The sequence below is a fragment of the Colobus angolensis genome, unplaced genomic scaffold (genome assembly GCF_000951035.1).
Source record: "Colobus angolensis palliatus isolate OR3802 unplaced genomic scaffold, Cang.pa_1.0 Scaffold24, whole genome shotgun sequence".
In the NCBI taxonomy this organism is placed as follows: domain Eukaryota; kingdom Metazoa; phylum Chordata; class Mammalia; order Primates; family Cercopithecidae; genus Colobus; species Colobus angolensis.
In genome coordinates, this window is record NW_012115599.1 from 4876104 (window position 1) to 4903528 (window position 27425).

A 27425-nucleotide genomic window follows, 5' to 3' on the forward strand; every position below is an offset into this window, starting at 1 on the left:
TTGTATTTGTGTATGAGAGTCCTTCCTCCACATAGAAATATCTTTAAATGAAAGGAAAGATTGAGCAGAGAATGAAGCAATCCATTTGGAAGAGGTGACCGAAGGTTTGAAATGAATGCTTGGAAAAACAATGAAAAGTGAGAGAAATACACCACTACCTGATGTTGCTTGAATGTGTCTGTTTTAAACATCGAAATTTCCAAATGGTAAACATGACATCTTAAATGACTTTCTTTTTGTGCCAACTCACCCAGTTTTATCAGAAACAGTGGGAAATACAGTAGGAATACAACTGCTGCTGAAATGACAGTGTGAGGAGCTAATTATAACTTTCTTCCGGTTCTGGAGTACAGGAACTTCAAGTGTCAAGCAGTTGGCAAGTTGCACATTTGATTCCAATTAGTTCCTTCCTGGCATCCTCGCTTCCATAGCACATTGTGAACTATGGAAGTTGGAGGCCAACTGAATAGGACCACAGAAAGATTGTGCTCAGGCGCGCAGTGCATTTTCCAGAGAGGAGCTAAGTTAGGCAGGGCCAAATGTGTCCATATTCTTAATTAAACAGAGGCTAATCTGCACAAATATTTAATTAGAAACTTTAATACAAGTAATGTCAAAGTTGCTGCAAAGGGTTTCCACATAGCAGGTGACTTCCTGCATGGTTTGGAACAGGGACTGTAAATACAGTGACATAAGCACCATGCTGAATGGCAACCACATGCTTGGCCTTGGTACTGGGGTGACAATGGAGAGTGGTGAGGAGTACCATGAACTGGAAAGTGTATATGCTTCTTTTAAAGGAAGTTATTCAGTCCTCAATAATCATTAACTTATAATAAATACAGGTTCAGTGTTGTCAGTTCTGATTTTTCAAGACAAAACGAAAATCTGTATTTTTAGATGAAATTCGATTTTCTAAATATCAGCAATAAATTTAAGTAAAAAAATGCAGTATGAAGAAGAACATATATGCAGATCAGATAGGACTTGTAGGCTGCCATTTTATAACCTCTGAGAGTGGAGGAGTTCTGGGAAGGTTCTCTCTCCTTATATATGTTCACCAATGCAGTGATTGAAATTATTTTTGATTTCTTTCTTTATTTTTTTTCTTTTTTTGAGACAGAGTCTCGCTCTATCACCCAGGCTGGAGTGCAGTGGCGTGATCTCGGCTCACTGCAAGCTCCGCCTTCCGGGTTCACACCATTCTCCTGCCTCAGCCTCCCGAGTAGCTGGGACTACAGGAGCCCGCCACCACATCCAGCTAATTTTTTGTATTTTTAGTAGAGACGGGGTTTCACCATGTTAGCCAGGATGGTCTCGATCTTGCGACCTCGTGATCTACCCGCCTTGGCCTCCCAAAGTGCTGGATTACAGGCATGAGCCACCGGGTCCAGCCCGAATTCTTTTTTTTTTTTTTTTTTTTTGAGAAGGAGTCTTGCTCTGTCACCCAGGCTGGAGTGCAGTGGCCGGATCTCAGCTCACTGCAAGCTCTGCCTCCCGGGTTCACGCCATTCTCCTGCCTCAGCCTCCCGAGCAGCTGGGACCACAAGCGCCCGCCACCTCGCCCGGCTAGTTTTTTTTTTTTTTTTAGTAGAGACGGAGTTTCACCATGTTAGCCAGGATGGTCTCGATCTCCTGACCTGGTGATCCACCCGTCTCGGCCTCCCAAAGTGCTGGGATTACAGGCTTGAGCCACCGTGCCCGGCCCCGAATTCTTTTTGATGGCAGCAGATTAGATATTCTCTCCACTCCCTCTCCCCAATAAGAGTTCCAGTTAAAAATGCAAAACAGTTCCAGGAATACTGGTTTCCTCAGTTATTGAGAAATAATCAGCCATTAATACCTTAGTGGAAACTGATGTAAGTCTTTAGAAATCTGAAGCTGTAAAGGAGACCCGAAGGAGGTTTTCTCCAGATAGCATCTGCTTACAGATGGCTGTTTTGCCACTGCTCACATGGAGGGAGAGCTCAGACCATCCACTCCATTGCTGGAAAGCTTTAGTTGTACAAGTTGCATGTGGTAAGCCAAACTCTGCCTCACTGAATTCCTCCCCAACCCCTCCATGGTGGTCTCCTGGAGATATACATAATACGCCTAATAATTTCTTTCTGCATGGGAATCCTCCAAATATCTAAAGATGCTCTTGTGAGTATCTCAATTCCTGGCCTTAGTCTCCGTGATGACTTCAGTTTTTCCTCATTGCACAGGCATCTCATTAGTGCTCTCACTACTCTGTAAGCAGACCTCTGCTACAGTGCTTACTGCATGGTTTTGTAATTTATTTGAACATATGACTATCTCCCAGAGTGAACTGTGAGCTTCATAGGGGTGTGGGTGGATTTGGGACTAAGTCTTATACATTTTTGTATTCATATATTTTCACGTGGGTTGGTGCATAAAAGACACTAAGAATCGATGAAAAGAAAGGAGGGAGAAAGGCAAACAGGAAGAAAAAGAGGGAAAGAAGAAAGAAAAAAGCAAGGAAAGAAGGAAATGAAAGAATGAATCCATGAATGAATTATAATGTGATTTCCAGATCCATTACCTCTACGCCTATGGGCATGCCTTTGTCAATGCCATTCTTAAAATGTGGGACTTGAAACCATGGTCTGAACATGGAATAGGACTGTTAGTTCTCCTGACCTGGACACTGGATGGTTATTGATGCACCCTAAGATTGTGTCAGCTTTTCTTAGTCATAGGCATTCTTGTTGGGGAGCAAGACAACTATGATCGTTCTTGGCTTTTCTCCTGTCTACCGTTAATTGTTACCAAGTCAGGATTCCCTAAACCTGCCTGTATGTGAAACTGGATATTTGAACCCAAGTTCAACACTTTATATTCGTCCCATTAAATTACACCTTGTTAGCTGCAGCCCAATATATAAAGGCCGGTGCTGGATTTTGGCTTCATTGTCATTATCTCGCTGCCTTGCCCAGAGCTCAGTTTGCTGTCAGAACCATTGCTGGTGTTGGGCTGGGGTTGAGAGGGAGCTGAGATCACTGTCTTAGGGGAATGCAATCATCAGCATAGAGTGTCTTGAGCAGGACAGACCTGGGTAGGGCTCCACAGCAGGAGCTGTTCTAGGGGCCAAGGAAAAGAAGGAATTCACAGAGAGTGAGGGGAGGAGGCTAAGAGGAAAGGTTTTTGATGAAAGCAAATTTTACCTTCTTCGTAGATCTGTCTAGGGATTGGTCCCACCATTATACGTTAGAAATGTGAACAATCAGTTATTTCCTTTTTACTCTCTCCCCCAATACATGTGAGTTAATTAATCATTTTGCAGACACTCTTGCCCAATTTTCTTTCAGTGGAGAAATATACAGGAATGCTTTTCTCATCTAGGTATGATGTTATCAACATCATGATTCTAAGGCTGGCCTTTAATCCTTATTAAGATGATGCTGATAACAAGCCATCTTTTTTTGCATAACAATTTATACTTTTCAAAGCACTTTCATATAAATACCTGTATCTTCGAACTAGCTTAATAAAGTCACAGAGGGGCTATGCCTCGCTCTGACAGGCATCTGGACAATGACATGGGCTCCCAGGCCTCCTGAAAGCTATGTTTACTCCAGAGAATAGTCAACAAGAAATCTTCAAGGAAATCTGTGGAAGAAATGTTGATGTAAGGATATCTTTTGGGAGTTTCATTCTCTTCTTAGAAATGTTATTCTGTAATCAGCATGTTTAAACCCTTATGACTCGAATTTGAGAGATGGGAGCTGGTCTTTTTCAAGACCTCATTCTAGCTTTCATCATTGTGTCTTGTTTTAATTTTTTCTTTATAAGAAATAAAGATAGTATGATTGGATCGTTTACTCTGATATAGATAACTATTTATAAAATATGTAATATTGCACATAAGCCAGAGATTTTAAGCAAATCTAAAGAAAGATTCCTTAGATTGGATTTACCAGATTTGTCTATTTTATTGGTTCTACCAAATAAACAACACTTGGAATAATTTATCTGTTGAATTGCTTTGTTTAAATTTATTAGTGGATTGTGTATTTGTTTCTTGTATTTTCCTTAGCTTTTCCAATATTATCTTTTAATTCTTAATTCATTTATTTTTCTGTTTCACTTGATGAGAAACTTTGAAATCTATGAATTTGATGTAATCAGATCCTGATATGATATGATCGAACCCTGGTATTTCCATGCATTTTTGTTTAGTTTAGGTGGTGTTTTTATTGTCTTGAACACCTTAATGGTATATAAGGGATATTGTTTACTTTTTGAGGTTAAAATTACTTACAAAGGCAATTTTCCATTGTCTAAGTGGTGGAGATTTTTCCTTTTACTTTGGTCTTACTCTACCTTTGTCTATTAATTTTAGATTTTGCTTCATTTTAGTTGCAGTTCAAAGGTATGTTAACTTCTTATGGTTGGTGAAAGGAGTTAATAAGGGTCAAATAGGCAAATATCAGTGGCATTTTTTTTTTTTAATGAATACATGAATCAAGACATTTAGTCAACATTTATTGGCCACCTAGTAAGTGCCGGGTACTCTGCTAGGCAGTGAGAAGTAGAGAGAAATAAGGTTCCTTCTCTATCTTCAAGGAGCCTACAGGGAGGGAATTCATTATGCTAGTGAATTAACAGAAACTGTGTTCATTGTCTTTAGACTTTCTGATTCGTTCCAAGGTTGCACAACACATCCAATTAGATTGCTAAACTCAAAGTCTGGGTTTTCTTCACGAATGCAATAATTGCACAGTTAAGGAACTCCCTTATTTTCTAATTGTTTTAAAATTACAGAACCATAAAATGTATGTTTATAAAACAACCCACACACACAGCACGAGATTTAATTAATCAAATATCCTACTCAATTCCTCTACCTGAAGCACACAGAACCCAGAGGTGAATTTACGTTGAGGCTCATGAAGCCTAACTGAGGCTCCTCACTGCACAGGCCCCTTACGAAGCCCTGGCACTGCATTCATGTGGTCATATGTTTTTGTCAAATTTGCCTAGGTAAGATTTCTGAATTCTTAAAGAGATTCTCACCGATCTACCTCTGTGGCAATCACATTAACCCCTGCCATCTGTGTGGTCAGGTAGCAATTTATCTAAAGGTCAGTGGGTAATCTTTTGGGATTGCCTTTCTTTGGGAAATTAGTACACATTTCTGAATAGTTAGTCACCAAGTATTTTGCTAACAACTTTATGTATGTATGCATTTATGTATGTACATAGGTATTTATGTATGTACATATATATTTATGTATGCATGCTGTATATTTATGTATGTACACAACTAGCTACCAAGTATTGATAACAACTTTATATCTTTACATATATACTTGATGTTTTGCTGCTGGCACCGATTTTTTAGTGCATCTAACTCCCCGAAAGTCTTTCAATTATTCTAAAATATAGCCCAGAAGCTGGAATAAAATCCTTAAGGAGTTCCCTCATTTATACCAGTAAAATATGCCATAAACATTGACGTGTGTAGTGTTTGAAGAGGCCTGAAAGTTCTTCCTTTAATGCTTTCTACCTTATCAGGTTGTATGACGTATTTTCTGTTGGTAAATTAATAACTGGCACTGTATTTTGGGAGGCTGAAAAGGTGATATCAACAATAAACTCTCAATGGTGAAAGATGTAAGTTTCTAGGGGACAGGAACTCACACAGAGTTTTTCCTTCCTGTGTCTCCAGCACCTTGCACAGTGCCTGGCATGCAGCAGGCACTTAAGAATACTTTTCGAATGAATGAAAGAAGAGTGATGGGGAACCTGTCCAGAATTATATGAGAAGTGCCAACATGGTTGAAGTTTTAAGCGGTCCGTAAAATATGAAACAAGAGCATGACCCTGATTTTGATCATTTAGAGAAAAACTTGTGACTCGAAGAAGGCTGATTCTTTGTATAGAGACTTCCTTATTAATGACAAAACTATATGGCCCTCTACAGGGACAACCAGAGCCATCCACTACCATTGTGTGAGGACTGGCAGATTAAACAGTTAAGATAAATATACTAACTGTGTGAGAAGGCCAGCATCCAACTAAAAACTTAAGTATAACCGTATTTCCAGTGTGGCCTATGACCACTATGATTGTCTGGTACCTGCAGGGCCTCATGAAAAAGAGGGGTGATTCCATTTCTATCCAGAGGTAGGGTGTTGGTAGTCACTCAGTATTCACTGTAAGAATCCAGTATTTCTAACAATTCCCTTCTAATTAGGTCCCATGAAAGATAATAAAAATTCTTTTTTTTTTGAGACAGCGTCTTGCTCTGTTGCCCAGGCTGGAGTGCAGTGGTGTGATCTCGGCTCACTGCAACCTCTGCCTCCCAGGTTCAAGAGATTCTCCTGCCTCAGCCTCCCGAGTAGCTGGGATTACAGACGAGTGCCACCACACCTGGTCAATTTTTTGTATTTTTAGTAGGGACAGGGTTTAACCATGTTGGCCAGGCTGGTCTGCTGACCTCAAGTGCTGACCTCAAGTGCTCTGCCTGCCATGAGGTCAGACCTCAAGTCCTGCTGACCTCAAGTCCTGACCTCAAGGGCTCTGCCTGCCTTGGCCTCCCAAAGTGCTGGGATTACAGGCGTGAGGTGCCACGCCCAGTGAAAGAAGATAATTTGGACAGATTTTTTTTTTTAACTTTCAAACAACTGACATGGGGCTTCCTTCTTTCCTTTTTTCCTTGGAGAAATTTGGTTAGCAATTTCAACTCCTTTTTTCACCCTCTCCCTTCCTGTTCCTCTTTCCCACCCCACCACCAATGAAGTACATATGTGACTTGAACTCAAAATATCATAAACTGTCTGAAAGCAATTAGCATTTCATTTCAATTTACCTCCTGCACATATGGTGGATGGTTCAGCTGCTAGAATTTCGATGCAGGACTTCTTCAAAATCTAGGAGGAGAGGAAATAAAAGTCAATGCAAAGCTTATTTTGTTCAAAGATAGAATTAGGGTTTTGCTTTTAGCTACTGAGATAGAGATAGGAAGGTTCAAGGACATTTGGTTGAAGTGGGGATGGGGGTGGGAAGAGTCTAACATCTTGACTAGTACCAATGCCAAACATTTATTAAGCCAGATTGTGCTAGATGCTGTTGGGTGTCCTAAAAGCCCTAAGAATTATTCATTCATTTGCTCTTTTGGCAGGTATTTACTGAGCCTATGCTACGCCAGTCCTAGTTTTTGCAGAGGTTTAACATAGGGTTGTGGAAATGGGACTTAACACTGGAAATGACAAATGCCAGTGGCCACTCATATTGTAGGTGAAAGGGTGCAAGAGTAGACAGTAGGAACTGCAGAGTTTATGGAGGAGATGCTGGGGCAGGTATGCTAGGAAAGGCTTCATGGAAGAGCTGGGAGCTGAGGGTGGGACTCAAATGAAAGGGAGTGGGTTAGGGGAGGGTTAGGGTCCAGGCAGGGAATGGTGTGAGTAAAGGTGAGAAGGAAAAAGTACATAGACTTCTTGAACTGGAACAAAGGCAGCTTGAAAAGTAGAAAAAAAAGAGTGATACTAGATAGAGCTGGAGAGATAGGATGGAGATGGTCAACTCTCCACAGGAGCTGCATAGTCAGATGACTGAGAGTTCCTTTTTTGCTTGAAAAGTCTGGAAAATGTGAGCTTAGAAGGGGGCATCTGTGCCTCACTCTTCAGGAAGACCTCCTGAGACTTAGTTAAATGGAAATGTACACTTGTCCACAAATGAGTCTTATAGGGTTGAGTGGAGAGTCGGGGGAGCCCTGTGACTTCACAGGAGTTGATAATGAAGACTTTTCCTGGCTAGAGCAGGGTTTCTCACCGGTAGCGCCTAAATTTCTCTCCACCATTTACAAATCCTACCTTGAGAATATTGATTCCAGAATTTGAATCAAGTATTTTAAACATGTATAAGACATTTAATTAATTTACCAACCAAATGCAGTATCTTTACTTAATTTGGAATTCGAGATGGTTTAGAGGGCTGAAGGAAACGCTTTCTGTATTCACGAAAAGGGCATTTGTTAAAACAACTGATGACATGATTATAAAACTTAAAGTCTGTGAAAGAAGACAGCATCTTTGAGCATTGGGAAACGCCCATTTATTTGCATTGTTGTATTTATTTACATATGCTTCTTTGTTCCAGCTTAAGTGATACATCGTAAGACACAAATGAAAGAGAATAAATGACAATGTGGGGCTGACTAAAGGGAAAATAAAGGGAAGATGATGCAAGAAGTGAGAATAGCATAGGAGAAATCTGCTGTGAGGAGCTTATTTCCTTGCTACAGTGGACTTAGTTCCAGGCTTTCTAGTAGCAAACGAAAAGGACAGCCAATATTTATGAGCTTTCTCAATCTGTGGAATGAAAACAAATCACTTTCTCAGAAGAGATCATATTTACCCATTCCAGAGAGAAATCTGGGCATCCTTATAGAGAAGCATTGTGAAAGAAAATGAACAAACATGCTTAAGAAAATATTAAGATGCATTTATTGAAATAGGTTATCTCCCCACCATGTATTTTAGGTAACTCTATGTACTTGAATGTCACCAAAAGCAACATTTCTCCTTGACAATTCTAAAATTCAGATTTTCTGGCTACTTTTCCTTCACTTTGTAGAACTTCATGGCATTTTTGTACTTCGATTCCCTTATTTGTTTGCAGCATTCTCCTGACTCTGCAGTTGGAAGTAATTTGTTCCTTCAGCTTCTGCCTTATTTCCTCAGCCTCTGGCCTACCTAGCCACCTCCACCCATCCCAGACACAGGTGCAGCCTCAGTTCCTCCCTCTACTCTGACTGTAGCATGAAGGGAACGTTCCGGACTCCCATGTCCCTTGCCCATCTCTGTTAGAGTCAGTGGTCCTCACACACCTGCTCTGGGCATCTGGGGTCAAACACTGAGCTCCTGCTTTCCACTCATTGTCAGTCTAACTTGGGATCAAGGACCCCAAGGATATATCCTGGGCACCTGTGTTTCCCTGCTGGCTTCCCCAGTGTCTTACAGTTTATCTAGTCTTTTCAGTCTCTTGTGCATGTAGCACCGTCCTAGGACTGGGGCTTGCTAGCATCCTGTGACTCATCCCAGACTGCCCTGCCTGAACTGTGAAGACTGTCCATTCGCCCACCCCCAAACTTGCTGCTATTGGGCTCTTCCCGTTTGGTGGGGTACTTCAGCCAGTGGTTGCCATGATTGAGGGAGGAAGGCCACTCCCTTTCACTTGTCCTCAGGCACAAGTCTCCAGACAGCCCACGTTTGAGAAACAGAGCTAACCCAGAGGGGGAAATTTATTAAACAGTGATATTAAAATAACATGAAGCTGTTTTTTGATGTTTTAAATAAAATTCCTCAGGCATTTGACATCTCCTAATAAATCATTTTATAATTCACAACTAAAGACTTCAAAACAGTCCAAGAACTAAAAAGAGCTTTTGGACTAGTCCTGTCCTCATTCCCCAAACACACACATGACATTTTCACCCATCTGAGTTTCAACCAACCTTTTTGAACCAACTCTGATCCTTAACCAGGGATTAGTAAAGGAACCATCCGTGGGTCTTTGACCACAAAGGCACACTGAGAGGGGTTGTCATAATAAACACATGCTGTATTATTCTCTCAAAGTGTCTGCAATTAGCTGATAAATCTAAGGGGTGTATGGAGGGCCAAAAAATGTCAGCCAAGCAATCCAGTAAAAACACTGCTTTCCCAATCTTAACTTAAAACATCTGGAAGGATGCAATACAGCCAATAGAGTAAAATTTATCAGTGAGGGGGATGGGCAGGATTTGTCTGGGACTGGAGCTCCTACTCATTTGAAAGGTCTGGTCTCAAAAGGTAGGAAGTCACAATGGCAGTTGGTGGATTTGAAGAGTTCTCTTGGTTCTTAGCAGCCAAGACTGTATGGTAATCAGCCTGTCTGAACTGTAGCAGACAGCAGATCAGCTCAGGGACTGGAGACTGTGTGGGGGTGGGGAGGCCCAGGCAGTGGTAGCCATGGCAGAGGTGTAGACATAACACTGGAGAATCGTTGATGGGAAATCACTAGATGCAGTGGAAGAGACTCACACAGGGTAGGGCTGATGTTAGAGGTAAGAGCCTTTGAGGTGAGGGTATGATTGGTCTGCAGAGGAGAGAGGGATAAGATCACTGCACACCTCAACTATAATCCTACGTGAGGAATTGGGTCTTGGCCCTGGTCTGTATTTACCTGACCTATGCTCCTTTGCAAATCCCTTAACTTTTCTGAACCCCAATTTTGGAAAGCAGTTTAGTATCCTGAGTAATAGCTTGGAATCTGGAATCAAATAGCTGAGGTCAACTCACTCATGAGCTGTGTGACCTTGGACATGTTTCATAACCTCTCTGAGTCCCCGTTTCCTCTCTATAAAGGTGGGATAACAATAGTATCTACCTGAAGTACTAGCATAAAGTTGTTGTGTTGGGAAGATTAAATGAGATCACACAGGCAGAGCCCATAGCACAGTGCCTAAAACCTGATAAGTAATCAACTAATGGTAGCTATTACTATCGAGAACTTAGGCTCTGGAGACTGAGAAGATAGACTTGGACTCTGAATGGGTTTATATTCAAATCCAAGTCCCATCACTTACTGGCCATGTGGACTTGGACAAGTTATCAAACCTCCAAATCTCAGTTTCCTCTGCTGTAAAATTGGATAAGAAAAACACCAACTTCAAAGGGCTGTATGATGGTTAAATAAAACAACAGTCATGAATGCAGAGATATTTTATTTGTAAAATCAATCGGATTTAGGTAATAAAATTGATATTGGATTGGACAGTGAGGGAGAGTGTGAGATCAAGGAAAACTGACAAGGTTTTTGTCTTATAGACAGAACTAGACAGATGTGATTGATCCACAGATAGTTAACAACCCTTGGGTCACCAGCCAGCATGAGCACCTTTTGAAAATAAGTCACCAAGAAAAGTGGTCAAAACGACCTTGACAGTAAAGCACTAAGAGAATGTCTGGCATGTATTCAAACAACAGTTGCTGTTAACTATTCCTTTGTCATTATTATTGTTACTGCTGCTACTTTTGGGCATGGACCGTGGTTCACATGTGCTTAAACCCCATCGCCCACCACTGGTCTTCTGCTTAACCATATTTGCTGACAAAAACTGAACCAAGGTGAATGCTATTTTTCTGCCAACATTTGGACAGATTTCAAAGAGAAAATAGATGGAAAAGTATGTTTGAAATCCATAAAGAGCTAAATAATTGTAATGTGTTGTTTCTGGTAAGTTTACTTTTGTACATCTCATTGGATTATTGGTGGGAGGACAGGTAAGAGAAGCAGCAGATGTACAAGAACTTTGCCAAGTTACAGGAGCCGTTTGATATATTTAAAGTGAAATCCATTGTGGGCCAGTCTGGGTTGTATATAAGAGTTTATTTTTTTCAGATTCTAAAAATCTAATGTCCTTTTTCATGAAGTTCTAAGTTCATGCAGAATTTTCTCAAGAACCTTTATAGAACTGTGAATATCTGCCCAGAGTTATAAGGAAGCCCTCCCTTATCATACGCACAGCATATTTTTTTCTACTTGCTCTGCCTCTTGCTTCAATAAACAACCAATCTTTATTTACTTGGCCATTTCCTGTTGGAGGACTTTTTTGTGTGTTTATAATGAACCAATCTCTTTTATCCATTCATGGTATAGGTGCCTTTTGCTTTCACACATATTTCAGAAAGTCTTTCAGAGCATGTTCCTTGGTGTCTTATTTGTTGTAAAGGGTAAATTCTGGTTTAAAGATGTATGGGGCTTGAAGTATGCTGGTGCCAAGGATGGTTAACTATCTACTGACCACTTACATCTGTTCAGTTCTCTAAGACAAAAAACTGAACGTTGAACTTAACTTTGCTGTCTCTGTCACTCTCCAAATCCAATATGAGTTCTGCCACCTAAGTGCTGGTGATTTGACCAATGAAATATCTCTATATCCATGCACATTTTAATGTAAACTACCATCCTTTAGATAACTTATCCTAGTTTATAATTTACAGTGTTTTTTTTTTTTTATTGTTTGGTCACTGTCTTCTTAGATTATAAACTCTACAAGGAGAAGGATTGGGTTTGTTTTTACCCATTATTATACTCACAATGAGCAGCCTGGCACATAGTAGGCATTACATAAATATTGGATAAATAATTGAATAAATGACACACTTCCTGCGCATCTTAATAAACTGGCATTATAGCATATTATGTATTAATCTCCCTTTCCCCTTGTAAGTGTAACCTCAGGGTCTTCTGAATACAAGGCCATATTCTGCATCTTGTAATACTCCCCTTGTCTGATTAAGCACCACCATCTTTGGGGACTTGCTGCCTTCCCAAGAGGCCAATTTCAACACCTCGTTTTTAAAAAATTGCTTACCTTAAAAAAAATAATGTTGTAAGTATATCATAATCCCCTGTATTAGGTTGGCCAGCTTTGTAAAGGCCTCAACACCTTCACTTGGGAAAACATAGAGACCTGTGGTTGGAGGGTGGGGCTCAGCCACCCACAGAAGAGCCACACGCGTTATTACAGCTGATGGCAGAAAGCATGTTAGATAAGCCTGGGGACAGCCAGGCAGCTTGGGACGCACAACTGGCTCAAACACATCTTCAGGACTGTCAATGTTGTCCCCATGAATTTTGAAATGATTTAATCTCTAATTAATAAAATGTTTAAAAAGTTGCCTTTTCTAACTACATTCTGCTCCACACTTTAATAGACACACATATTGTTAACCATGCACATTATCCCAGATCCCTGTCAGTTCTATAGAGTCTGACTTCAAATAAAAATGGAATATGGCCGGGCGCGGTGGCTCAAGCCTGTAATCCCAGCACTTTGGGAGGCCGAGACGGGCGGATCACAAGGTCAGGATATCGACACCATCCTGGCTAACATGGTGAAACCCCGTCTCTACTAAAAAAAATACAAAAAAACTAGCTGGGCGTGGTGGTGGGCACCTGTAGTCCCAGCTACTCGGGAGGCTGAGGCAGGAGAATGGCATAAACCTGGGAGGTGGAGCTTGCAGTGAGCTGAGATTCGGCCACTGCACTCCAGCCTGGGCGACAGAGCGAGACTCCGCCTCAAAAAAAAAAAAAAAAAAAGGAATATGGCCAGGTGCAGTGGCTCATGCCTGTAAGTTCAGCATTTTGGGAGGCAAAGGTGAGAGAATTGCTTGGGGCTAGGAGTTTGAGACCAGCCTGGGCAACATAGCAAGACCCCATCTCTAAAAAAAATCTTTACAAATACAAATGTGGAATATTATACATACATATTTCTGGGATTCATATATAATTTTATGTACACTAATACACTATACCAAATACATTATACCACTCTTACATGCAAGAAAACGCATTTTGAAGCAGTTTGTGTATCTTAAACAATAAAGCTTATTCTTAAAACACATCAAAGTTTTTGTCTGAGGGAGGGCACCCCACTCAAATAGATGCTACTCTGTTAGTTTCACACTCAATGAGAATCTGATCGGAAGGAGTGTAGGATAAACAAGGTTCTAAAAGTGAGGAAATTCATTTGTTTCCCCACTAAACCACTTTCCTCTCATGTTTGCAGGAGAAAAGCTCAGAGAGCTGGGAACTCCAAAATGTGGTTTATTTAATAAGATGAGCAGACTGGAAAAGTGAGTGGCCCTTCCTGGGAGCTGATTTCGTTCTAAAATTCTGCTGTTGCTTTTACAGTGGGGTTCAGCAGATTCCTGGATATAGGAGGAGGGGCTGCAGGAAGAATGGGAATGATCTGAGGATTAACTGAACATGCCCCTCTGCAATCTTTGTAGCCTCTTCAAGCTCTGGGAATTCTTGTTCAATTTGGACTTTTTAATAAGCTGAATAGAAATAATAGTGGAGGAGAAATGCCTGGCCTGAGTGTCTGCAAAATCTGAGTCTAATTAATGACTGCTGAGGCAAACGATTTTTTTAAAAAAAGATTTTCTGCCCACTACTGAAATTACAATTGATTCTATTTATGTTTTGTATCCCAGCCTGCTAATGTGAATGGTGCCCAGAATGCCCTGTTTTACAGATGCAATCTTGGAAGAGAGGGGAGGGGAGGGGCTGAGGGGATTTTTACAAGAAACAGCCACAGACTGCCCTCTTGTTGTGCAGTGTAGGTCTTCCCTGGATCACAAAAGCTGTATGGTACTCTGGGTTGCTTTGTAATTAATAAATATGCAAAACACAGTGCTGGATATCATGGGAAATATGACACACAGGGCAGTCTTTGGGATTGCACAACTTAGTATGTGATCAGGAGGAATGGCGGACGGCATGGAACAGATCCCACATACCAAGTAAGAGCTTTCAACAACTGGTGCTACTGGAGTCCAAGGCAGGGAGAGCTCACGGAGGAGGAGAGAGCAGGGCAGGCTTTTGTAGAGATGGGAAGACTGAAGGGTGCCTTTAGACAAGATTCAGATGGGGTGAAGGAAGGGAAGGAGGTTGCCTAATTTATGAGAAGAGCTACTGCTGCTGAAATGTGCCTCCCCATCTGCTAGCGCTGGAAAAGGGATTGGTTCAATAAGTCAGGCACTTTCTAGGACTTTGGGAATGTGACATGAATTTTGACCATAGGAAAACCCTTTGCAGTTCTTGCTGGGGTCTTGGAAGAGTAGCTGGGAGGCAAGCCTGGAAGACAGATTTCGCCTTTTATCACAGCTTTGTTAGGGCCTGGGCCAGATTAGGGGGTTACATTGCTTCCCATGAATGGAAGGGACAAATCAGCCAGGATCTGGTTTTCACAAATAAAATAAATTTATATATACCATGGAATAGATTGATTCCTCGGTTCCGTTGATCTCCCAGTTTCCCCGATAGCAAGGATGGTCATGCCACAGCTTGCGAGAAATCCTTGCAAATATAGTGTGTTTGCTCAATGCTTGTTGTTTACTGTTGACCAAACATGCAGAAAGCTCTATGTGCTGACTCACTCTGCTTAATAGGAAGCCCAGTGTCGGCTTAAATATTTATCCTAGGGAAATTCTCCTAGATGGAGATGGCTTGGTGCCAGCAACTATGGGCTGTCCTTTTCAGTGTCCTTGGTTTCAAGCACCACCCTCAATTGCACACCAAGTGGGGATAGCTGGGAGGAGGAGCTGGCATCGTGGTAAGAAGGCCAAGTGTTGGGATTCAAAGCTGCTGACCTATTTCAGTGTTATCTGAATCCAGCTTTCATGCAGGTTCCTGTTTCACTGCCTGAAGCACTTTTGAAAAGGCAAACAAAGACCCAGGAGCCTTGCTGGACCTTTGCTTCACATTTTTGCTAGAGGGCTGGTGCTAAATTCACCAGTTGTGGTCAGTGGAAATTCCCTGAAGAAGCCACAATATGAGAAGGCACAGGAATAGTTTCTTCCTTTACAGTGTTACTGGCTTAAAGGGCTACAATCTTCTAACCATCCAGACTTCTTGTAATTTTATCACCGTATTCTGCAGAAGCGAGTGGGAAAACTGTCATGGTGCTCAGAGTCCTGTGTGGAAGGGGAGATGTTCCTTTCAGCCTGTGTCAGTTCTCCAGCTTCCCAGGACAATGGTACTTCATCTGTTGGGCAGTAATGATTTCTGGAGGTGTTCTCCACCTGGTAGTAAAAGGCAAAGTGCTCCCCTGCCCATCCACAGTGTATTCGGATCAGGCCACATGGATTCTGGTCTTGCCTCTGTCAAGCCAGTTCACCTTTTTGGTCCTCAGTGTCTTCCTCTCTGAAATGGGGCTGCTTCCTGGCCTGCCTGCATTGTTCAGTAGAGCACAGTGGGCATTCACATCGTGGGCATTAGAAAGACTTGAGTCTATTTGGGATCACTATTCACTGTGCTGTGTGGCCTTGGACAAGTTAGTGAATCTCTCTGAACTTTTAGTATCTACTTCTATAAACGGGGTAATGATTTCTACATCAAATGGCACCTGTGAGGATTCAAGGAGATGATTATGTGAAATGATTTGCACAGTACCTGGCACATAGTAAGAACTTACTGAATGGTGGTTTTGATTATTTTTACCTTCCTAAGAGAATAGAGGTAGGAAAAATCATGGGCTCTAGAGTCAAGGAAAAAGCAGGTTGTAACCCTGCTTTCCCCTTAGGGCTGTGTGGTCTTGGGCAGGTTATGTGAGCTTCAGTTTCTTCATCTGTAAAATCAGAATAGGAATATGTACTTTGCAGCATTGTTATGATTTTTAAATGAAATAATATTATATGGGAAAAAGGGACAATGTCTCGTTCCAAAGCAAGTTCTCTACAGCTGTTAATTTCCTTCTGCCCTTTTCCTATCTCTCTCAGCTAAGAAACTAAAATGGAAAACAAGCGGGAACATTTTGAAAAAATTTGACACATAAGTACTTCCTCTTGAAGGAGGCAGGATTGAAGAACAGTGTAAAGATCAAAACATGAGCATCAGATTGAGGAAGCAGAGCATCTGGGGATTTGATGAATCCAAGCCCTGGGCAACTGGCTCCTGGTAATCCACTGGTGATTTTCCATTTCCTCAGACATTCATGGCTAAATGCCATGGATAGAGCAGAATCTCTGGAACCAGAGCTGAGTTCAAATTTCCCACTCCACCATTATGAGAGGGCAGACCTGGGGGCAGTTTCTCCAACCTTCTTGCACCTCAGTTTCCTCACCTATAAAATGGTGATAATTAATTCTTCTTCAGAGAGTGATGGTCAAGTGCCTTGTAGAGGAGCTGATAGAGAGAACATGTTCAAGTCAGAGTTGGTTTTCTTCTTCAAAGGCCGAAATGCTATTGATTCTGAGTGCCATGATGTCTAGATTTCCTGAGTCTTGATTTCAAGCCTGATTGCTCTATTGTCAGACTCTATATCTAGCTATAGTTTCCTGTTGTCCTTCGATTTAGCTTCTACCTGCTTCTTCATTTCGTCTTCTGCCATTCTTCACTTTAAGCATTGGTCTTTCATTCTCCTATGCACTGTCCTGGGCCATGCTCTGCCAAGAACATTCTATCCATGCCCTTCCAATGGATGCCTCCATTGTGTCCTTCAGTTCATCTCTTCAAAGGAACCTGGGTTCTTTGTCAATCCTTTTACTCTTAATCTCATGGCCATGTTATTTCTTTTATTCCAGTTATCACAATTTTAATTCCACATATTTATTTATTTACTTGTTTTGAATGTGTCTCTCCCACTGGATTGTGAGTTCTACCAGGACAGAACCTCTACCTGCTTTAGTTGTTTTACTGAATGGTCAGAGCCTGCCATAAAAGGTTTTCAATGAGTATTTGATGTATGAATAAATACTAGCCCCTGCATATTAATTTAAGGTTTAAAAATATGGGCATTACGGGCAGAAAACTTTGTGAAGAATTTGAGCTTATCAGAAGCTGCTTTGCAATCTTATTTTGGATAATTAAGCCTAGTTCTATTTTATTATGAGAAAATAACCAGCCACAAAACAACATCCATGGGAACAAGCTGGGATAGAGGCTTCAAATGGGGGGTGAAATGGAGAGTTTTCTTTTCAGTATCCAAAACGGGAAATGAATCTACTTCTTAAAAAATATTTAGCCAACTTTTAGGCCATAATTATTTCTGTCTGATTTGAGAAAGATGAGCTCTGTCTACTTGTCCCTGTTTCTCTGTCCAAGCAAGCGAATGAACAACTGCCGTAAACATGGGTTTCCAGTACTGGAAGGATCAAAACCACTAGCATAATTCACAGATAAAAGCTCGCAAGAATGTTATCATTCAGCTAAAAGTTTGGAGACTGAAGTCTCAAATTAGTTTTCTTCCTATTTTGAATGATGGTTTTGCTAAAATTTCTTAAAGATCTTTGCAGTTATTTCCATTTGGGGATGGAGGAAGTTATACAAACATTTGGGCTCATATTGAGCCTGGGTGAGTTGCTAAGGCTGGTGTATTCAAGGACAACACTGATTTATTCATACAAAAAGAGTCCAGTCATCTGTGTGGGAAACAACATGTGGAGTTAGGCACACGGCTCATGAGGATGTTTGAACAGGTAAGAGTTGCCCTTTTTCCGAATTTAGCCATCTTAAGGCAGGACTATTGCCTCCTAATTGGCCTACTGTCTCTGGGTATCCCCAGTCTCCCTCCTATGTACACAAGCACTGCCATCAGATTATTTTCTTAACTTGTTTCAGTAATTACACCCACTGCCTATAGGTTAGAGGCAAAACCCCTTCAAGGCTCATGTTAATCTGGTTTCAACCCAATGTCGAGGCTTGTTTTCCATTACTCCTGACTCCTTTACCCAAACTGTCCCACCAGATAGACAGGTGTTATTATTATTGACCCCTGAATAGGCCTTTCTGTCTTCCAGCCTCTGGGCTGAGGTCATAATATCTCTCCTTTGGTGCTACCCATCACTTTTCCCTGGTCTTTCAATGATTCAGGTCTGCCCCGCCTTCTCATGAGGACTCCTGTCCAGAGTAATCCACCTCTGAGCTTCTTAAGGATCCATGATTGGCCCCCAGTCCTGCTATTAATCATGTTTTGCATCCCTTGGGTTGTTGTTTTACATCGTTATTGTAGTTCTTGTTGCTTACACTGTCAAGTATGCCACAGTGACCCCAGAAATTATTTAGAGTAGGGGTCCTTCACCTGTGGACCAATAATTGGGTCTGATAATTCTCTATGCTATCAATAATTTCCACTTTCTGGTTAAGGTAGTTTGAGTAGGCATATATTCTTTGCAAACAAGCACTTCTTGAATAAAACAACTGTCATCAGAACATAATTAAGATAGAAATTCCCAACCTAAGGTGGGATGATTTTTCACAATTCTGTGTGCTTAAGGTTAAGGTCAGATATGTCAATGTTCTAAAAGCATACCTGGGGCACTTTTTTTTTTTTTTAAAGCAGATTTGAAATATATGGATCCCTTGGATCCACCTGAAACTCAGTGCAATAGAATCTCTTGGGAATAGGTGTTGCAAACATAATTCTCAAGTGATTTTTATGCCTATTCAAGAATGTTTAGGGGGATCAAGGGAAGCTGACATTAATATCCCTCATATGATGGGGAAGGGAAGTAGAAGAGGCAATAATTCATATGGCTTGAGTGCCTATTCTGTGTCTAGAAAAATATTAGGAATTTTCACCAGTGATCCTTGTAATCCTCAAACAAGGATGTAAGCCATCATCAGTCCCTGTTTCCAACAAGAAATGTCCAAGGACCTGTAAGTGTTAAGCATGTGGGCCAGTGAAACTCTGGGTTGCCAGGCTCTAAGCTTCTTACCACTCACTCTACATTCCAGTCTGCTGGAGCTCCTAGCAAACCCTGAAGGGAGAGCAGCATGGAGGCACAGCCATGCTGGAAGTTTCCTGGGTTGGTCTGGGACGGCTGGCAGATGCTGAGCCCCTGGCCGGTAACCCCTGGATCAAGACCCCCTTGACACCTTAAGAGGAAGGTGATCCCCTGAGCTCCAAATTTGCATCCTGGACCCCAAGTCTGGAGCCTGGTAAGCTTCCAATGAAGATCACAGATGCCTGCCTGGTCACAAAACCTAAAAGGTGGAGGCTGAAGAGCATCTGAACATCATTGTGGGTGCAGCACGCATACTGACCTGCTGGCTGAGGCTTTAAGACAGCAGCAGCCAATATTCCAGCTGGACCAAGGGCCTTGCCTGTGTGGGGAAGATGGAGAACAGAGGCCTTGGAAGCTAGTGTCCTGTTTACCATTCAGGAAAAGGTGTGTAGAAAATCACCTATGTGTGAAGGAGGACTGGTGACTGTGCAAACCCTGGACAGCACTGGAGCCCGTGTATTTGGGGATTATAGGTCTAAAGCAGTGGTTCTCAACCTTGTCTCAACATTAAAATCACCTGGGGAGATTTAAAAAAACTCTTGAGGTCCAGGTCACACCCCAGACCAGATGCCCAGGTAGCAGTGCTTTTTAAATCTCTGCAGATGACTTCAATGGGCAACCTGGTCTAAAGTGCATCCAATGGCCAAGTGATATAAGTCCAGCCTACAAGTGCTCTGAAGGCAGTTTGCGTTCAGTCACAGTGGGAAAGCTGAGGTGGTCAAGCGTAAACCACCAGCCAGTCTGCCCAGTTAGGAGAATGGAGAGGGCCTCCTGAAGCTTGGCTCACTGCCAGAGCAGTGTCCCTTTCAATTGTTAATTTTCCATTGCAGAGTACAATTGAGAAAAGACATGTGTGAAAGGCAGAAGGGAGAGATGGGACATGGCAGACACAAAGATATAGGAAGAAATGATGTTCTCTCAAGCAGAAAAACACCAGGCTTGGAGAGATGGAATTCGGGTATTAATAGCAGATTGGAGACAGAAGGTGCCTGAATGTCCAGTCTCAGAGCAAGAGCTCTACTTACTGAGTGGATGATGCCTTGCAGAGCCTGAAAGCCGTCATTCACAGGAAACACATGATCCTTACTGTCCGCAATCCGGGCCAGCTGAGAACACAGCAAATACACAAACACATGAGGAGACTGTTAGGCCTGGATGTGGAAAATTTAGGAAAGCCGTTGGGGCTAAGAGGCTCTAGTCATATTCAGAACCCAGGGGAATATGAGGCCTTCACTGGGCTCAGGGGCTGCCCTGAAAAGCCATCAGTAATAACAAGCTCACCAGTGGCCTCTCTGGAGCAGGCCCAGGGTTGGCTCCAGCTTTTACATTTGTTTTAATACTTTTCTCCTCGGGAGCAGAGGTAAGAGTGCCCAGCTTGATGAATGCTTGGCCTGGGTTGATATGTTTATAAATCTGGGCCCAGGCCATGGGCTCATTTTTCTCCCATTCACCTAAATTCCTGTTGGCAACTTTATCTGAATCGGGCAGATTCAAGTTCCCTTTCAGAGCAACTTTAAATTCAAGCTTTGGTGTTGGCTGAGGCCACCTTCACCTTTCACCCAAACTGCCCTTAAGGAAAGGGCCCTTGCAGTTGGTTCAGCTGCTCCTGCTTTATGGAGCAGGAAACTGAGGGCCAGGAGAAGCCGATGTAGGGCTTGTCTGCCCCCAGATCTCTGTGTGGTTCCGTGACTGCCACAGAGTCAGTGTCAGCTGGTGTGTATGGCTTCTAAAAAAATATGTTTTATTGTTTTTACTGATTGCAAAAGTAATACTTACTCATTGTAAAAACTTAGGAAAATCCAGCAGAGTTAAAACAAAAAGAAAACAAAGGCTACTCATAATCCTTCTGTCTGTTCATCTATCATCTATCTATCTTTATTAGCCATTTGATAGATACCATTCATACTTTTTCTATGCGAACATGCAAATGTTTATTTTAGAAGTGGGCACATACTATTCTCACTGCTTTGTAATCCTGTGATTACTTAATGATATATCATGAGCATTTTCCTACGCCACTAAAACAAAAAGAAACTGTGAACTACATGAGGAACATGTATTTAGATTGTTAGTAAGTTTTTACAACTTGCTTATTATACGCACTTATACATACTTTTTTGCCCACTTGTCCAATTATTTCCATATTTTTGTGTTGAAAATGCATTGCATTTTTCATGGGTGAAAGGGAACATTTGTTATTTGAATAAGAAAATCATACTTGTCAAATTAAATTTGGCCAGGTGTGGTGGCTCATGCCTATAATCTCAACACTTTAGGAGGCCACACTGGGAGGATCACTTGAGCCCAGGAGTTAGAGACTAGCCTGAGCAATAGTGAGGCTTTATCTCCACAAAAAATTTAAAAAAATAGCCAAGTGTCGTGGTGTGTGTCTGTAGTCCCAGCTACTCAGGATGTGCACCAGTAGACCCAGCTAATCAGGAGGCTGAGGCAGGAGCATCACTTAAGCCTGGGAGGTAGAGGCTACAGTGGCCTGAGACAGCTCATTGTACCCCAGGCTGGGTGACAGAGTGAGACCCTGTCTCAAAACACAAACAGAAAAAAAACAAGTTTTCCAAGTTAATTCAGGTATCTTTTGACATTCTGGCAATATAATGTTTGCCAAGAAAGATGCTACCTTGATGGTCTCTGTTGAAGACCTCAAGAGCATCAGCAAATGAGTTCATTTTCCTTATACAACCAGCAATTCCTTCCTGTTTAGCATTTCTAGAAAAATAACCTATTTCAGCGGCATTTATTCCATTGATCTGCCCTCTGCACAGAACACATTTTTCATCATTCACAAGCTCAGTATGCTCCAAACCTGAGGAAATCCATGACCATACCTGTGTCTCATTGAAATCTTTCACACCAACACAGTAAACAATTGCACCAAGATCTCGAGACCTATTAGCCTGGGAAAAGGAGAGAAAGGACATTAGAAAGAGAAGCAGTGACAAATGAACTCATCTTGGAGCTACCTGACTAACTTCAATGATGAGGTATTTAATGAGCACCTACCATGTGCCAGGTGCCATATTGGAGAAGGCAATCCCTGTCCCCAAGAAGCTCAGACTTCAGTGGATATCACATTCTAACATAACACATGGTGGACCTGAAAAGACCCACTGAAGTAGAGTCTTGATGAAGGACTTTGAAAGATGAGGGGAGGAAGGGAAAACTGCAGGCTAAGTTAAATACTCTGGGGAAATGATTACCTTTTCTATTCCTTTGATGGATTTTTACTGACATACGTTTCTTTGTAACAGAGGCACGATATCATAAGAGAATGGGGCCTTTGGAACTTGACATAGTTGAGTTTGACCCCTGGCTTTGCTCTGTATAGCGTTTTGGGGATTAAATGAGAACATTTACAGAGCTCCTCACACAAGGCTAGAACCACATAGATACTCATGAATGTCAGCACATTTTGTGAATAAAGCCTTTTTCATTCCTAAAGAATAAGGTGGTTTAATGGAAATTATGGTCCCTATTTGAATAGCTAAATCCATGATCTCTACGATTAAGCATTGGGATGGCAACATAATGAATAATACCCAGATTTTGGCTCAATTTCAATATTTGATTTATTAAAGCCTCTGATAATCTGATTTCCAGATTCTCCTGTGTTTCAGAATGGAAAAAAAATTGGAAATCCTTGGCACATACAGTGGGTGTTTAATAACTGACAGCAAACATACAGTGAGTGCTCAATATATGCATATTTATTTTGATTGTGTTATTTTTTCCCTTTCTTAGTACTCAAATCCACTTCTATTTAACAATGGATTCTAGAAAGGACAAAAACATATGTCTTTTTTTCCTTCATGTTAGAAATTTCCCTGCTGCTTTTAGGAAAAAATAAACTTTTAGACTCAGTGTAGCCCCAACCTTATTTGAAACAACTCTGTGATTCTTCTCCTCCAGTTGGACTTTATATAGAATTGTCAAGAAGGGAAAAGTTCAATTTCTTTATATCTTGTGCTTTATCTTTCTTTTTCAGAAGGTCTCCTTCTATTGGCACTCTGAATATTTTCCCAAGTTTGTATGTGCCATACCTAAAATTCCTTCCCACTAACCCCTATCTTAAGCCTCTGACACCCCATCATTTATTTTAGTTTCATTTCTTTCCTTATTAGGGTTTTTACTTTATTTGACTGTTATTTGGCACCCAAACAAGCCATCTTGCCTTCCCATCACATAGTGAGTTTCTACTTTCAAATACAGAGATGTGTTATTTTCCAAATGCTCAGGGAATGTCTGTCCTATTACCTTGTGTATTTCCTCGTTAGAGTTACTTTTTGTACTAGTGGGAGGAGAGTTTACCTACATAATTTCCCTAAGTCCTCTGCCAGTGGTGGCTTCCAAAGGCTGACCATTATTTCATGGTAAGACTCATGAGGGCAGCAGTTGTGTCTCACCTCTGTGCCTCTAGTTTCTAGCAAATGGTCAAGTACATGCCAAGCTCTCAGTTAACACTGAATAAATGAATGAATATATAATTTGTGTTTGCAGAAAGAGCTGAATTTAAAGTAAATAGTTGTTAAGAGCTTGAGGAAAGTGTGATGCTACCGTTAACTCCTCTTCTAGAACCTGCATCTCTAGGATGCTGTTTCTTTCTACCTTGGGCCCAAATGACCCTCTGTCACTAATAAGGCTATGGTGGTTTCAATACATTTCTATGGTTAACTTGCTTCCTTTTATACTAATTATGCATATAGCTCAAATGTGAAACTTGGAAGAATTTCTTAAGTATAAACATCAGTTTTCAATTCATCAGCAAACTTCTTTTTCTAAGTCTATTTACACAAGGTAAAATCTTCATTGAGAGAATTTTTCCACTTGCCTTGAGGAATAATTTTTGAGAACACAAAGAAAAGGAAAAAAGGGAACTCTTAAAAGAGAGATAACAATTTAACTTTGCTACCAACTGCTGTTTAACTTCAGTTCTTAGAGTGAAAATCTCAATGATTAATACAGTCTGACAAGATTGGCTCTTACATATTTCAAGTAATTCTTTCCCTTCCCCTGTTTTAGTAGAAAATATAAGGAAAAATTCTATCAATGTTTGTTTATAAGTGATATACAGTATTTAAAAACTGTTACAGCAATATAATGCCATCAATAAAGGCAGGGTAGATATTTTGAATCCTTCAAAACAGAGTAATATGCAAAAATTTTGAAAGGGGGAAAACATTTACCATGTGTAAGACATGAAAATTCACTTGTAGAACACAAATTATTATTATTATTTCTACATATGAAACTATTTAATTCAGGGGATTTGCAAAGAAACCCTATTACCTGAGTAGAGAGAGTGCGGCTCATTTTAGAAAGGAGAAGCCCTGTTCCATAGATATGTGTAGGTGTTGCTTACCTCCCTCTCTGAATAGAAAAAGAGATCTTCATGGAGTTCTCCATCAGTCAAGGCAATGATGACGCTGGCTGTCCTGTATCCTGTTTAACACAATACAGACCAGCTCAGTCCACCCTGCCTCACCCAGGGAAACACCCTCTCAATCCCAGGATTCGACCTCTTATGAGTTCAACCACCCAAAGTCAATATTATGAGGATCACCAACTTTTCTTTTGGGCCTGGAAGCGACTCCAGCATGAAGAAGGACCCTCCATGGGGACAGACTTTAGGGGTAATAGGTTTTGCTTTCGCATTTCTCAGCCTCATCTCGAAGAATGGCCAAACCTGGTGAAATGGTCACTAAACCAACATTTGGGAGTAGCACCGGTGAATCAAGTGTGATTATTTTCTGTTAGCAGACACATAACTGTTGCCCAAGCTGTGAGTAAACTCCCACCTGGGCTGTTCAGGAGTCCTTCTCACCTGCTGTAATGGACCACTTACACCACCCCTTGAAGACAGTTTGGTGAAAGTAATAGTCATCCTGATTTCCAAGTTGACTGGAAGAATTATAGCAGTTGGCAAAACCTACTAAAATTCTTTCAGTGATTTTTAGGCTTCTCATATCAATGTTCATGGTTGATTTACATTAGCAAGATTTGGTGTTGATATTGAGTCTGTTCTGTTTGTTGCAGTTTAGGATGCAACAAGAAATGGACACTTCTACAGGCCTGGGAGGAAAATCTCTAGTGTAATATTGAATCCTCTTTTTTAAGAGATTTGACTGAGATACAGAAATGCTACTCACAAAAGACAATGTACTAATAATAGCTAAAATAATAATAAAAATTTCTATGTGCTAGGCACTCTACTAAGTATATTTTATGCAGTTTTTTTCATTCAAATATAGGAAAGTTTAAATCAAACTGGTATCTTTTTTTTTTCTACACAATAATTAGTTTAATAGGATTTAGCAAGACCCAGATGTTACTCTATTCCAAGAGGGTTGACATTTCTGCTCGATTAGTACTCAAGTTAAACATTCTAACTCAGGACCACAAGCATATATGGCAAATTTCACTCCAGTAGGAATATTCTATTACCTGCAGGAAGTCCCTCTATGGTGAACAATTCTTGCTGATCCATGGGCTCTGCTGCAAGACTTAGCATGCTTCTTTTTTTTTTTTTTTAAATTATACTTTAAGTTCTAGGGTATATGTGCACAATGTGCAGGTTTGTTACATATGTATACATGTGCCATGTAGGTGTGCTGCACCCATTAACTCGTCATTTACATTAGGTATATCTCCTAATGCTATCCCTCCCCCTGCCCCCTCCCCACAATAGGCCCCGGTGTGTGATGTTCCCCTTCCTGTGTCCAAGTGTTCTCATTGTTCAGTTCCCACCTATATGAGTGAGAACATGCGGTGTTTGGTTTTCTGTTCTTGCGATATCAAACTGGTATCTTGATCTTAATGTTATGTCCAGTCACGGTAAGGAAGAGGCTTGGAGCTCAGAGAAGGACAAGAAAATTAAATTTTACATAAAAATCCAAGACTTTACTAACTTATGCAGGTCTTTACTAATTTAATGAATTCAACATGCAAAACTGTTAATGGGAATTAGACTGTGGCCATAATGGGATCTTAATTACTTTTATATAACTTTCTTGGCATCAACAGGAGAGTGGAATTTGACCCAATACATGCCACTTTTCTATGCATTCCTTGTTGGTGATGAAATGTGTATCTAAGAATTACAGATAATATCATATATGTCTTTTGAAACATGAAATAACTGAAGCACTTTTTCAGCAACAAACATGGAAAAAGTTAAATAATTCATAATGGTAGTTCATACTATAGTCTTACCTTGTCTGTTTTCATAATAAATCTGCTCACTGGCCTGAAAAACATATGAAAGAGCCATTAGACTTATAACCACTGTTTGCCACTCCAAAAACCATAGTGGATAATGGGCTCTGTTATTGAATGTGTGGCCAATTCAGTCTTGATTTCTTATGTAATTCACCCAGGCTTTGCTCCATTATCAGTGGCTGATATCCGTGTAAAGTTACCTCTCATTTAAGTAGTATACAGTCATGTGCTGCATAGCAATGTTTCAGTCAAGGACAGACTACAAATATGACAGCGGTCCCTGAAGGTTATAACGGAACTGAAAAATTCCAATCACCTAGTGATATCTTAGCTGTGGTAACACTGTAGTTCAATGCATTACCATTTCTATGTTTAGAAACAAATATCATTAGCATTACAATTGCCTACAATGTATAGTAGAGTAACATGCTATATAGGTTTGTAGTGTAGGGGCAATAGGCTATACCATATAGCCTAGGTGTATAATAGGCTATACTATCTAGGTTTGTGTAAGTACACACTGTGATGTCACAATGACAAAACTGCCTTACAGGCATTTCGTTGAAATCCTTGTTAAATGACAGATGGCTGTAGTTGTCAACATGGATCGATGTCTTATTCCTTATGGCGTAGTACTTGTTTCCCTTAAAGCTGAAGTCCCTGAAATTCTGCCTCAATCACTGAAGCTGACATCCAACAAAGGACATTTTTGGAATGGCCGGACTTGTGTGTGGTGTGAATTTGTGACTGCCAGCCAACCATTAACTAACAAACCATTCATCAGGGTCAGGGAAGGAGGAAGGGAATTTCTTTAGTTCTTTTGGCTAGAGTTATCAGTGTACAAGCTTATGGGAAGAAAATGTACTCTCTTGCTGTTGGGTGCTATTCAGCCCTCTTAATACATGTGCCTTA

The 27425-nt window shown here is 40.9% G+C and overlaps 1 protein-coding gene across 3 annotated transcripts in view; it reads right to left on the reverse strand.

The window, feature by feature from the left end:
* ANTXR1 (anthrax toxin receptor 1) overlaps window positions 1-27425 on the reverse strand; it is a 179812-nt gene that overhangs the window by 98245 nt on the left and 54142 nt on the right. For all 3 annotated transcript variants that reach the window (XM_011945260.1, XM_011945261.1, XM_011945262.1), the window contains exons 5-9: window positions 26508-26541; window positions 24658-24737; window positions 22127-22195; window positions 20309-20389; window positions 6818-6878 (exon numbers count right to left, since the gene is read on the reverse strand). In XM_011945260.1, coding sequence (XP_011800650.1) covers window positions 6818-6878; window positions 20309-20389; window positions 22127-22195; window positions 24658-24737; window positions 26508-26541 — 325 coding nt within the window. The remainder of the gene's footprint in view (window positions 1-6817; window positions 6879-20308; window positions 20390-22126; window positions 22196-24657; window positions 24738-26507; window positions 26542-27425) is intronic.